The 12,785-nt window shown below is 38.8% G+C and overlaps 1 protein-coding gene across 1 annotated transcript in view; it reads right to left on the bottom strand.

Annotated features, from left to right (window-relative positions):
* Positions 1 to 11,469: 11,469 nt before the first annotated feature.
* POF1B (POF1B actin binding protein) overlaps positions 11,470 to 12,785 on the bottom strand; it is a 110,120-nt gene continuing 108,804 nt past the window's right edge. Inside the window, exon 16 of the mRNA XM_049873282.1 lies at positions 11,470 to 11,608. Within this exon, the coding sequence (XP_049729239.1) occupies positions 11,470 to 11,608 (139 nt within the window). The remainder of the gene's footprint in view (positions 11,609 to 12,785) is intronic.

Below are 12,785 nucleotides of genomic sequence, written 5' to 3'. Positions count from 1 at the left end.
AACCTACTATAAAATCTTCCAAGTAGAGAAGACATCAAGTATTTGTTGTGGATATTTTTATTTCCTAAGCTTTTGTTATGTCTATGTAATATTTTGAAAACCCTGGTGGTGTAGGGGTTAAGAGCTATGGCTGCTAACCAAAAGGTCGGCAGTTTGAATCCACCGGGTGCTCCTTGGAAACTGTTGGGCAGTTCTACTCTGTCCTATAAGATCGCTATGAGTTAGTCAACTTAACGGCAATGGGATGTAGTGTTTTAATGTTAAATTGTGTATACCAATATAAAAAAGCCCACCCTCTTTCCACCCACTACTGGGATGTAGTATTTTAATGTTAAAAATTGTGTATACCAATATAAAAAACCCCACCCTCTTGCCACCCACTACTACAATATAGTGTTTTTTAAGGAAGTGGGTGGACTAGTTTGGGGATGCCATGCTTTTGATATGCTTTGAAAGAATAGATTACCAAGGCACTGATATGCAGTTAGAATCAGTATAGCATAATGTATATAATTCAGTGGATTTAGTTATTTAAAAAGATATCATCCCACTTCCCTGCTAAATGAAATTAACCATCACCTTTGATTTAACTATGTCTCCAAGAAGTGTAAATAGCATGTGATGAAGCATCTCCTTCTGTCACAAGGCTTAATGTGAGAAAAACAAATATAGGCTGTATGTATCATGCACTAGTTAAATTTCTTTTGTTTCTTCAATTGTCTTTTTCCATTTTTCGTTAAAAAACACAATTTAATCTTGTAGCCGAATTGAACATCTAATGTCAGAAAATCTTCTAATGAAGTAACTTGTGAAATCTCTACCACAACAAATTAATATCTAAAAATCACCCTACCAGAAAAATAATGAGTTTTGTTCTACAACGTCTGCAACCAAAGTTTAAACAAGAGGGTCCCTCTTTGAGTTTGTTGCTGTATTGAATACACAAATGTGATTGAAAGGATTCGGGTCTTATAAATGGCTGGAGAAACTCATCTGCAGAACTAATCCATCTCATTAGATCCATCGTATAGTAGCATGGTTCAAATTTTTGATTGGCCTTTAGTGGGTGGAAAAAGAACAACTAAAGTAATAGTACAGACACAACAAAACTCCTTTGAGCTGTAATACTTTAAAGTAGATTCATTCATGGCTGTAAAAGAAAAAAAGGAAAGGTTAGTTTACAACTGGCTCATAAAAAAGACATTCTTGTATGCACACAGGGAAAATGATTTAAATTGATATGTATAAAACCAAAGATAATGTACATTTTAGTACATTTTTATATGTATATTTGATGAAAAATTGTTTTGTCTAGCTGATCTTTTATTCAAGGTATATGTTTAAAATGACTTTAAGCAGGAGGAAGGGAGGATTGAGTAGATTTCCTCCTTGATGTCATATGTAGAGCTTAAATCAAACCAAACTCGTTGCCATCGAGTCCATTCCAATTCATAGCGACCCTATAGGACAGGGTAGAACTGGTCATACATAGGGTTTCCAAGGAGTGGCTGGTGGACTCAAACTACTGACCTTTTGGTTAGCAACTGAGCTCTTAACCACTGCGCCACCAAGGCTCCATTAAGAGGCTGGGTATGGTCAAACGTCTCTAATTGTTCATAAATATGGATCTATCATCTGTGAACTTAAATATGTTTTGAATTCACAGCCCATTGGAATATCAAGTTTGATATTTATTGCTGCATGTTTTTAAGGGAGAGGTAATGAATGGCTATTATTCTATAAACCTGTTGCCGTCGAGTTGATTATGACTCATAGCGAGTCCATAGCACAGAGCAGAACTGCCCCATAGGGTTCCCGAGGCTGTAATCTTTACGGGAGCAGATTGCCACATCTTTCTCCCTCGGAGCAGCTGGGGGGGTTCAGACCATCAACCTTTCGGTTAGCAGCTGAGTGTTTAACCACCGTTCCACTGGAACTCCTTTATACTATAGACCCTTTATTTGGCAGGTCCTCACACCGAAGCTACCTTTGGGGCACATGCAATTAGTAGCAGTAATTGCTTCTCAGTCTTAATTTTCAGCATCAAGTTATCTCTGAGTGTCAATTTTTAAATCCTTCCTATGCTGACTTGCCCTTTCTGTTAATGTGGTTCTTGGGCTGTCAAATACCCTTTATCAATTAATAGTAATAAGCAATTCTCACCTAATCGATAACCTTCTTGACAGAGAAAAACAGCATATTTAAAAGCTGAAATTATGGAATTGTTTTTATTTGGGGGTTACCCAAATATTGCTCTCATCGATGATAGACGATACAAGACTGATGGCTTGATTGTGGTTAAAGAAGGGCTATCCTTCAGAGCTAAATTTTTTTCAAAAAAATTTTTGTACACTTGAGTATTTTGAGTTGTTCACCAAAAAAGATAAAATTTTAAAGTAAATTATTTGTGAACAGATGGTTGGTTTTATTAAATCTGAATCTGCAGTGTAATTTTAAATATTTAATGGACATTTATATAGTGCTTATCATGGTAAAATTTTTTTTTTATCATGGTGTATCTAAGCATTTTAAGACTACTCTTGAAGTATAATAAACATTTATAAAAAGTACATATAAACACCAAGGTCACACGATAACTAAGAGCCCAAGAGACAGAAAGGGCCACATGAACCAGAGACCTACATCATCCTGAAACCAGAAGAACTAGTTGGTGCCCGGCCGCAACCGATGACTGCTCTGACAGGGAGCACAGCAGAGAACCCCTGAGGGAGCAGGAGATCAGTGGGATGCAGACCCCAAATTCTCACAAAAAGACCATACTTAATGGTCTGACTGAGACTAGAGGAATCCCGGCGGTCATGGTCCCCAAACCTTCTGTTGGCCCAGGACAGGAACCAGTCCCGAAGACAACTCATCAGACGTGAAAGGGACTGGACAGTGGGTAGGAGAGAGATGCTGATGAAGAGTGAGCTAATTATATCAGGTGGACACTTGAGACTGTGTTGGCATCTCCTGTCTGGAGGGGGGATGGGAGGATAGAGAGAGTTGGAAGCTGGCAAAATTGTCATGAAAGGAGAGACTGGAAGGGCTGACTCATTAGGGGGAGAGCAAGTGGGAGTATGGAGTAAGGTGTATATAAACTTATATGTGACAGTTTGACTTGATTTGTAAACATTCACTTGAAGCTCAATAAACGTTAAAAAAAAAAGTACATATAGGCCTAAAATTTCCCAAACTGAATATGCATATGCAACCACACCCAGTTCAAGAACATTTTTAGCATACCAGAAGCCCTCCCCATGCCCCCTTCCAATCAATATCCACCCCTCAAGGATAGTTTTGCCTATTTTTAGTACCTGAGCAGTTTGATAGGTGGGAAATTTAACATAACAAAACAAAAGTTGTCATTTTCACTATGTTTAAGTCAGATTCTGTGTGGTTTTAGAGCTGGAGTTCTCAACCTTTTTTTTTTTTCTATCCCCTTGCACCTGAGGGGTACCATATATTCCATCACTACGGGAACCTCTCGGCAACAGTGCTGTTGTCAGCTGCCATCAAGTCAGCTCTTACTCATGGCAACCCCATGCACAATGAAAGGCAACACTGCCTGCTATCCCCACTGTTCCTTGCAGATCAGACCACTGTGATTCATAGAGTTTTCACTGGCTTATTTTCAGTAGTACATTGCCAGGGCTTTTTCCCTAAAATGACTTTAAGCAGGAGGAAATGCTCCATAGGGAAATGCTCCAATGGCTGATTGTACTAGTCTGGAAACTCTGCTGAAACCTGCTCAGCATCATAGCAACACGCACAACTCTACTGTAGACAAGTGGCGGCTATGGATGAGGTGCATTGCCTGGGTATGCCTCATGGAAGATGAGAATTCAACCACTGAATCACCAATGCCCCCTGGCAGCGGTGTACCAGTACCAGCTGCTGTAGAGTTGATTCTAACTCATGGTGATCCTATATGTGTCAGAGTAGAGCTATGCTCCACAGGGATTTCAATGGCTGATTGTTTTTCCTGATCTGTGATTTTTTTTATTGTACTTTAGATGAAGGTTTACAGAGCAAATGAGTTTCTCATTAAACAATTAATACAAGTATTGTTTTGTGACACTGGTTGCCAAGCCCACAACATGTCAACACTCTCCCATTCTCGACCTTGGGTTCCCCATTTCCAGCATTCTTGTCCACTCCTGCCTTCTCATCCTTGCACCTGGGTTGGCGTGCCCCTTTAGTCTTGTTTTGTATTATGGGCCTGTCTAATCATTGGCTGAAGGTTGAGCTTAGGGAGTGACTTCCTTTCTGAGCGAAAGGGAGCCCAGGGTCCATACTCTCAGGGTTTCTTCAGTTTCTGTCAGACCAGTAAGTCTGGTCTTTTCTTCCGAGTTTGAATTTTATTCTACATTTTTTTCTCCAGCTCTGTCCAGTACACTCTATTGTGATCCCTGTCAGAGCAGTTGGTGGTGGTAGCCAGGCACCATCTAGTTGTGCTGGACTCAACCAGACTGAGTAGTAGTGGTAGTAGTGGTCTGGTAGTAGTGGTCCATTAGTCCTTTGGACTAATCTTTCCCTTGTGTCTTTGGTTTTCTTCATTCTCCCTTGCTCCAGATGGGGTGAGATCAGTGGAGTATCTTAGATGGCCATACATAAGCTTTTGAGACCCCAGACACTACTCACCAAAGTAGAATATAGAATATTTTCTTTATAAACTTTGTTATGCCAGTTGAGCTAAATGTTTCCTGAGACCTTGGTCCCCACAACCCTCAGCCCAGTAGTTTGGTCCCTCAGGGAGTTTGGATGTGTCTATGGTGCTTCCATGATCTTGCTTTGGGCAAGTTGTGCTGACTTCCCCAGTATTGTGTACTGTGTTACCCTTCACCAAAGATACCATTTATCTAATGTCTATTTAGTGTTTTCTCTCCCGCCCCTCCCCTGCCTTGTAACTATCACAGATTATTTCTTTTTGTGTGTAAACCTTTTCATAAGTTTTTATAGTAGTGGTCTCATACAATATTTGTCCTTTTGCGATTGACATTTCACTCAGCATAATGCCTTCCAGATCCATCCATGTTGTGAAATGCCTCGCAGATTCATCATTGTTCTTCATGGTTGCATAGTATTCCATTGTGTGTGTGTGTACCAGAGTTTTTTTTATCCATTCAACTGTTGATGGGCACCTGGGTTGTTCCCATCTTTTTGGTATTGTGAACAATGCTGCAATGAACATGGGTGTACATATGTCTATTCGTGTGACAACTCTTATTTCTGTAGACTATATTCCCAGGCGTGGGATTGCTGGATCATATGATACTTCTATTTCTAGCTTTTTAAGGAAGTGCCATATCATTTTCCAAAATGGTTGTACCATTTTGCATTCCCACCAGCAGTGCATACAAGTTCCAATCTCCCCACAGCCTCTCTAACATTTGTTATTTTCTGATTCATGCCAGTGATGTTGGGGTGAGACGGCGTCTCATTGTGGTTTTGATTTGCATTTCTCTAATGGCTAGTGATTGTGAGCATTTCTTCATGAATCTGTTAGCCACTTGTCCTCTTTGGTGAAGTGTCTGTTCATATCCTTTGCCCACTTTTTAATTGGATTATTTGTCTTTTTGTTGTTGAGTTGTTGGATTTTCCTCTAGATTTTAGAGATTAGATCTTTGTCAGATTTGTCATAGCGAAAAATTCTTTTCCCAGTCTGTAGGTTCCCTTTTTACTCTTTTGGTGAAGTCTTTTGATGAGCATAAGGGTTTCCTTATTAGAAGATCCCAGTTATCTAGCTTATCTTTTTGTGTTTGTGTATTGTTAGTTATGGTTTGTATCCTGTTAATAGGACCTCTAGCATTGACCTTGTTTTTTCTTATATGGTCTTTATAGTCTTGGTTTATTTAGGCCTTTGATCCGTTTTTAATTACTTTTTGTGTATGGTGTGAGTATGGGTCCTGTTTCATTTTTTTGCAGATGGACATTTAGTTTTGCCAGCACCATTTGTTAAAGACTGTCTTTTCCCCATTTGATGGACTTTGGGCCTTTGTCGAACATCAGGTGACTGTAGGTAGATGGGTTATCAATTCTGTTCCATTGGTCAATGTGTCTGTCATTGTACCACTATCAGGCTGTTTAGACTACTGTAGCTGTATAATAGTTTCTGAGGTCAGGCAGTGTGAAGCCTCTTACTTTATTCTTCTTCTTTAGTAGTGCTTTACTTATCCAGGGCCTCTTCCCTTTCCATAAAAAACTTAATGATTAGTTTTTCCATCTGGTTAAAGAATACTGTTGGTATTTGAATCGGGATTGCATTGTATTTGTAGATTGCTTTGGGTAGAATTGACATTTCACAATGTTGAGTCTACCTATCAGTGAGCATGGTTTTTCCATTTATGTAGGCCTTTTTTGGTTTCTTGTAGTAGTGTTTTGTAGTTTTCTTGGTATAGTTTTTTTACATTCCTGGTTAGATTTCTTCCTAAGTATTTTATTTTTCAGGGATTATTATAAATGGTATTTTTTTAACCTGATTTCCTTTTCATAGTTCTCTTGGTATATAGGAATCAACTGATTTTTGTATGTTTATCTTGTATCCTGATACTCTGCTGAATTTTTCTATTAGTTCCAGTAGTTTTCTCCTGGAGTCTTTTGGATTTTCTATGGATAGTATCATATCATCTGCAAATATGGACAGTTTTGCTTCTTCCTTACCAATTTTTTGTTGTTGTGAGGTGCCGTCGAGTTGGTTCCAACTTGTAGTAATCCTGTGTACAACAGAACAGAACGCTGCCTGGTCCTACGCAATCCTCACAATCATCATCATGCTTAAGCCCGTTGTTGCAGCCACTGTGTCAATCCATCTCATTGAAGGTCTTCCTCTTTTTCACTGACCCTCCACTTTACCAAGCATGATGTGCTCCAGGGACTGATCTCTCCTGACAACATGTTCAAAGTATGTAAGACATAGTCTCACCAGCCTTGCTTCTAATTTGACGATGAATGCAGTGCCATTCCTCTTCAAGTTGTCGTCCCCAGCATGGTAGACCATACGATTGTCTGATTCAAAATGGGCAAAACCAGTCCATTTCAGCTCACTAATGCCTTTTTTAATGCCTAGGATATCTATCTTTATGTGTTCCATTTCATTTTTTGACCATTTCCAATTTTCCTAGATTCATACTTTTTACATTCCAGGTTTCAGTTATTAATGGATTTTTGCAGCTGTTTCTTCTCATTTTGGGTTGTGCCACATCAGCAAATAAAGGTCCCAAGAGCTTGACTTCATCCACACCATTAAGGTCAGCTCTACTGTGGGAGGCAGCTCTTCCCCAGTCGTCTTTTGAGTGCCTTCCAACCTGAGGGGCTCATCTTCCGGCACTATATCAGACAATGTTCTGCTGCTATTCATAAGGTTTTCACTGGCTAATTCTTTTCCGAAGTAGACTGCCGGGTCCTTCTTCCTAGCCTGTCTTAGTCTGAAAGCTCAGCTGAAACCTGTCTGCCATGGGTGACCCTGCTGGTATTTGTATCAAAAAAAAAAAAAAAAAAAAACCTGTTGCCGTCGAGTTGATTCCGACTCATAGTGACCCTGTAGGACAGAGTAGAACTGCCCCACAGAGTTTCCAAGGAGCACCTGGTGGATTTGAACTGCTGACCCTTTGGTTAGCAGCCATAGCACTTAACCACTACGCCACCAGGGTTTCCGGTATTTGCATACCTGTGGCAAATCTTCCAGCATCACAAGGCAAAAGCACCTACAGTATGACAAACTGACAGACACGTGGGGCACCCAGTTTGGATGCCCTTTATTTATTTTTCTTGCCTTATTGCTCTAGCTAGAATTTCCAGCACAATGTTAAATAGGAGTGGTGATTAAGGGCAATCTTGTCTTGTTCCTGTTCTCCAGGAGGATGTTTTCACCCTCCTCTCCATCGGCTGTTGGTTTTGTATAGATGCCCTTTATTATGTTGAGGAATTTCCCTTCCGTGCCTATTTTATTTAGAGTTTTTTAATCAGGAATGGGTGTTGGACTTTGTTGAATGCCTTTTCCTTATCAATTGAGATAATCATGTGATTCTTTTGTTTTATTTGTGTGGTGGATTAAGTTGATTGATTTTCTAATGTTGAACCATCCTTGCATACATGATATAAATCCCATTTGGTCGTGGTGTATCTTTTTTTTTAATATGATGCTGAATTCTATTGGCTAGAATTTTGTTGAGAATTTTTGCATCTATATTCATGAGAGATATTGGTCTGTTATTTTCATTTATTTTATTTTATTTTTTTTGGTGTCTTTGCCTGGTTTTGGTATCAGGGTTACGCTGGCTTCATAGAATGAATTCCAAAGTAACCCTTCCTTTTCTATGTTCTGAAATAGTTTGAGTAGTACTGGTGTAAGCTCTTCTCTGAATGTTTGGTAGAATTCTCCAGTGAAGCCATCTGGTCCAGGACTTTTCTTGTTGGGAGTTTTTTTTATTTTTATTTTTTAATTACCTTTTCAATCTCTTCTCTTGTTATGGGTCTGTTCAGATTGTCAACTTCAACTTGTGTTCATTTGGGTAGGTAGTGCGTTTCTAGAAATTTGTTCATTTCCTCTAGGTCTTCGAATTTGTTGGAGTATAGTTTTTCAGAGTACTCTGTTATGATCCTTTTTATCTTAGTCTGGTCCATTGTAATGTCCCCCATTTCATTTCTTATTTGGGTTATTTGCTTCCTCTCGTGTTTTTCTTTTGTCAGTTTGGCCAAAGGTTTGTCGATTTTGTTGATCCTTTCAAAGAACCAACTGTTGGTTTTATTGATTCTCTCTGTTGCTTTTCCATTCTTTATTTCATTTGTTTCTGCTCTGATCTTTATTATTTCCTTTCTTCGGGTGGCTGTGGGCTTCTTTTGCTGTTCTCTTTCTATTTGTTTGAGTTGTATGGCTAATGTTTTGATTTTGTTCCTTTCTTCCTTTTTGTTGTGTGCATCTTTTGCTATAAATTGACCTCTGAGCACTGCCTTTGCTGTGTCCTGAAGATTTTAGTATGTTGTGTTTTCATTCTCGTTTGATTCTGGTAAGTTTTTGATGCCATCTTTGATTTCTTCTATTACCCAGTGGTTTTTAAGCAAGGTGTTATTCAGTTTCCATGTATTCGATTTTTTTTCCTTACTCTTCCTGTTGTTTCTACTTTGACGGTGTTGTGATCACAGAAAGTACTTTGTATTATCTCAGTGTTTTGGATTTTGTTGAGGGTTGCTTTGTGGCCTAAGATGTCGTCAGTTCTGGAGAGTGTTCCATGAGCACTGGAAAAAAACAAAAGCTTTGCTGCTGTTGGGTGGAGTGTTCTGTATATGTCTCTGAGGTCAGTTTGGTTGATTGTGGACTTTAGATCTTCTGTATCTTTGTTGAGTTTCATTGTAGATGTTCTGTCCTTTACCGAAAACAGTGTGTTGAAGCCTCCTATTATTATTGTGGAACTATCAGTTTCTCTTTTCAGTGCTGTTAGTTTTATGTATTCTGGAGCCCTGTCATTGGGTGTGTAAATATTTTTATGGCTTTGTGTTTATGGTGGATCGTCCCTTTAATCATTTTATAATGACCTTCTTTGTGTTTTATGGTGGATTTTGTTTCAAAGTCTAATTTTATCTGAGATTAGTATTTCAATGGCTGATTTTTTGGAAGTAGATCCCTAGGCCCCTTTCTTCCAATGCACCTCTGGATGGACTTGAACTTCCAATCTTTTCATTAGCAGTCAAACTCTTTAATCATTTGCACCACCCAGCGTCTCTGGCAGCATTGTAGGAGTATATAAATAGAAAAACAAACAAACAAAAACAACCCTAGGCATTCCAATGTGCTAAAAGGGCTTTTCAACCTTTGGCAGTATTAATATTTTGAGCTGGTAATTCTTTGTTGTAGGGAGTATCCTGTGCATTACAGAATGTTTAGCAGCATCCCTGGCCTCTACTCACTAAATGTCAATAGCATCCCCCCTCCCCCAATTGGGACAAATATCCCCTGGGGGGCAAAATTTTCCTTAGTAAAGAACAATTTTGCTAGGGAAAATATACCACCTGTTTGATGATCACTTTTTTTTTTTTTTTGAGACCTGCGTCACACTGCTCTTCTGCTCCCTCAGTAGTTCTTTGTTGTGTTCCCTCTCAGGGGAGTCATCGGCTGTAGCCAGGCACCATCTAGCTCTTCCGGTCTCAGGCTGTTGTAGTCTCTGGTTTATGTGGCCCTTTCTGTCTCTTGGGCCCATAATTACCTTGCGTCTTTTGTGTTCTTCATTCTACTTTGCTCCAGGTGGGTTGAGACCAACTGATGCATCTTAGATGTCCGCTTGCTAGTGTTTAAGACCCCAGACGCCACTCTCCAAAATACGATGCAGAATTTTTTCTTAATAGGTTTTATCATGCCAATTGACATAGATGTCCCCTGAAACCATGGTCCCAAAACCCCCGCCCCTGCTATGATGGCCTTTGAAGCATTTAGTTTGTTCAGGAAACTTCTTTGTTTTTGGTTTAGTCCAGCTGTGCTGACCTTTCCTGTATTGTGTGTTGTCTTTCCCTTCACTTAAATAGTTCTTGTCTACTATCTTATTAGTGAATACCCCTCTTCCTCCCTCCCTCCCCACTCTTGGAACCATCAAAGATTATTTTCTTCTCTGTTTAAAGTATTTCTCAAGTTCTTATAGTAGTGGTCTCATACAATATTTGTCCTTTTTTGATGATCACTATTTTAAGGGTTAATAGGTCAATAAGTAAAAGATTTAGGAAAGTAGCTTTCAGTCCTTTATAAGAGGAGGGTTAAAATAACTTTCTCAGCAATGGATTGGACCACTTAGAAAGGTATTGAGGGCTTTGCTGCCTGGTCATCTTGGAGGATGTTGTAGAAGGTAGATGTTAGAATAAATGAACTTTGAGGTGCTTTTCAGCCTCAGTATAAGTGGGATTTAAAGCTGGAAGATCTTATATTCTAGTGAGAAAGACAGACACACCTGCCCTCTTTTTAAAACCCTAAAAATTTATAATCTGCAGGAATAAGTACCACGTTAAAGATCACAAGGCAAATTCTGTTAAAATATACCTCTTTTCCACCCTCCACCCTCCTTCATAATTGTCTATGTATGACACTTGCTGCCTCCTTTAAAGAAAAAAGGAAACTTTTTTATTTTTGAAAATTTGTATAGAATCAGTTCAAGAAATACTGAGTTATGCAAGGAAAGAAAGAAAATTGGTATGCTGCCAATGTGAACTTTCTTCCTTTTTGGGGTAAATATTGTATCTACTTTATTATAGTATGGATAATTGTGGGGCAGAACTCATATCTAGTTTATTGGAGTTTGGAGTTTGGGTAATCAATTATATTATCACATGTATAAATCTTTCCAAAGTTTCTTATTTCTCACTGTATTTTTTATAGTAAGGAAAATGCAAAAAAGCCTTAAGAGAAAAAAAAGAAACTCTAATTCATTTTCATGATGTTTTATCTCAGTTTTTCAAGGCTGTTAACAAGATATAGTCAAAATAGTACTAGTAATGTCCAAGTGAACTTACACAGGTCCATTTGTCTTCTGTTTTCTCAATGACAATAGTCTGTGTGTCACTGCCTGGTGGTATATATTCATAGTCATCATACAGAAGGCCTAGGATGGGATATTGTGTCCTGTACCTATATAGAAGAAAAGAGATTAACAGGCTGCACCAGAAATAACTTTTATTCTTTTTTAGTCACTCCTAGTTTCATTCCCTTTATAAATCAATTTGATTCTGAATGACTTTTAACTGTTTCTAAAAATAGAATTTCCTCTCAATGGACGAAGATTTACTAGCATTACTTTTAAGAGAATAAGAAGAAGGGACTTTAGCTTCTGGGCATGATGCATCACCGGCAGTACATGACAGTGATCCCAGCAAAGGGAAACAAAAACATGAACACTAAAATGGTCCGGCTCACTGCCTGGTAAGATTTTCCTGGTTACAGCACAGAGAAAGTGAAGCCAAACAGATTCCAGCAGTCTCATCAAGTTAAGGAGACAGAGTTTAGAGTACAGACAGTCAAAAAAAAATTTTTTTTTTTTTTTTTTTTTTAGTCAAAAGGCAGCCAGAATTTGTGGGACAGAGTACCTTACAGAGGACAGCTACGTAGAGAAGTCAGGAGAACTGTAGAAGGTTTACTGTGAGACCTAGGCTGAGTACTGATCAGTGTATGCATGTGAAGAAACTATTGAGGCTGGGAAAGAACCACAGGAAAATAGCAAACTGACAGTGCCTGTAGCTGACACAGAGAAGGGAATAGTTTTTTTTTTTTCTACTAACCAGAGTGGAAAGACATGCTAATACATTAGGAATGAGGTAGAGGTTATAGAAGAATATTGCCTTAATAGTGGAATGAAATTAGCCCTAGACTACAGACTTCTCTGGAGCCCTGGTGATGCAGCGGTTAAACACTCAGCTGCTAACCAAAATGGTGGTGGTTCGAACCCACCAGCCTCTTTGTGGAATAAAGACTTGGCAGGATGCTTCCATGAAGATACAGCCTTGGAGACCCTATGGGGGCAGTTCTACTCTGTCTCATAGGGTCACTTGGAGTCAGAATCAACTCAATGGCAATGGGTTTACAGACTTCTCTAGCAGAGTTTAAAAACAAGACTTGAAAGTGTTAAACTATTTCCAAATAACTTCTTCTAAGGAAAAAAAGAAAAACCTTAAAATATTCAAAGTAATATCAAAAAAATCTAGACCTCAACAGTATATAATCACACTATGTGGCATTCCATAAAGAATTAGTAAGCATGCAATGAAGCAAGAATATATGACCAATATGAGGAGAAAAATAAATAAGTAAA

This window comes from Elephas maximus, chromosome X (genome assembly GCF_024166365.1).
Source record: "Elephas maximus indicus isolate mEleMax1 chromosome X, mEleMax1 primary haplotype, whole genome shotgun sequence".
Classification (NCBI taxonomy): domain Eukaryota; kingdom Metazoa; phylum Chordata; class Mammalia; order Proboscidea; family Elephantidae; genus Elephas; species Elephas maximus.
The sequence above is the reverse complement of the archived record's forward strand: the minus strand, read 5'-3'. Positions and strand labels throughout refer to the sequence as shown.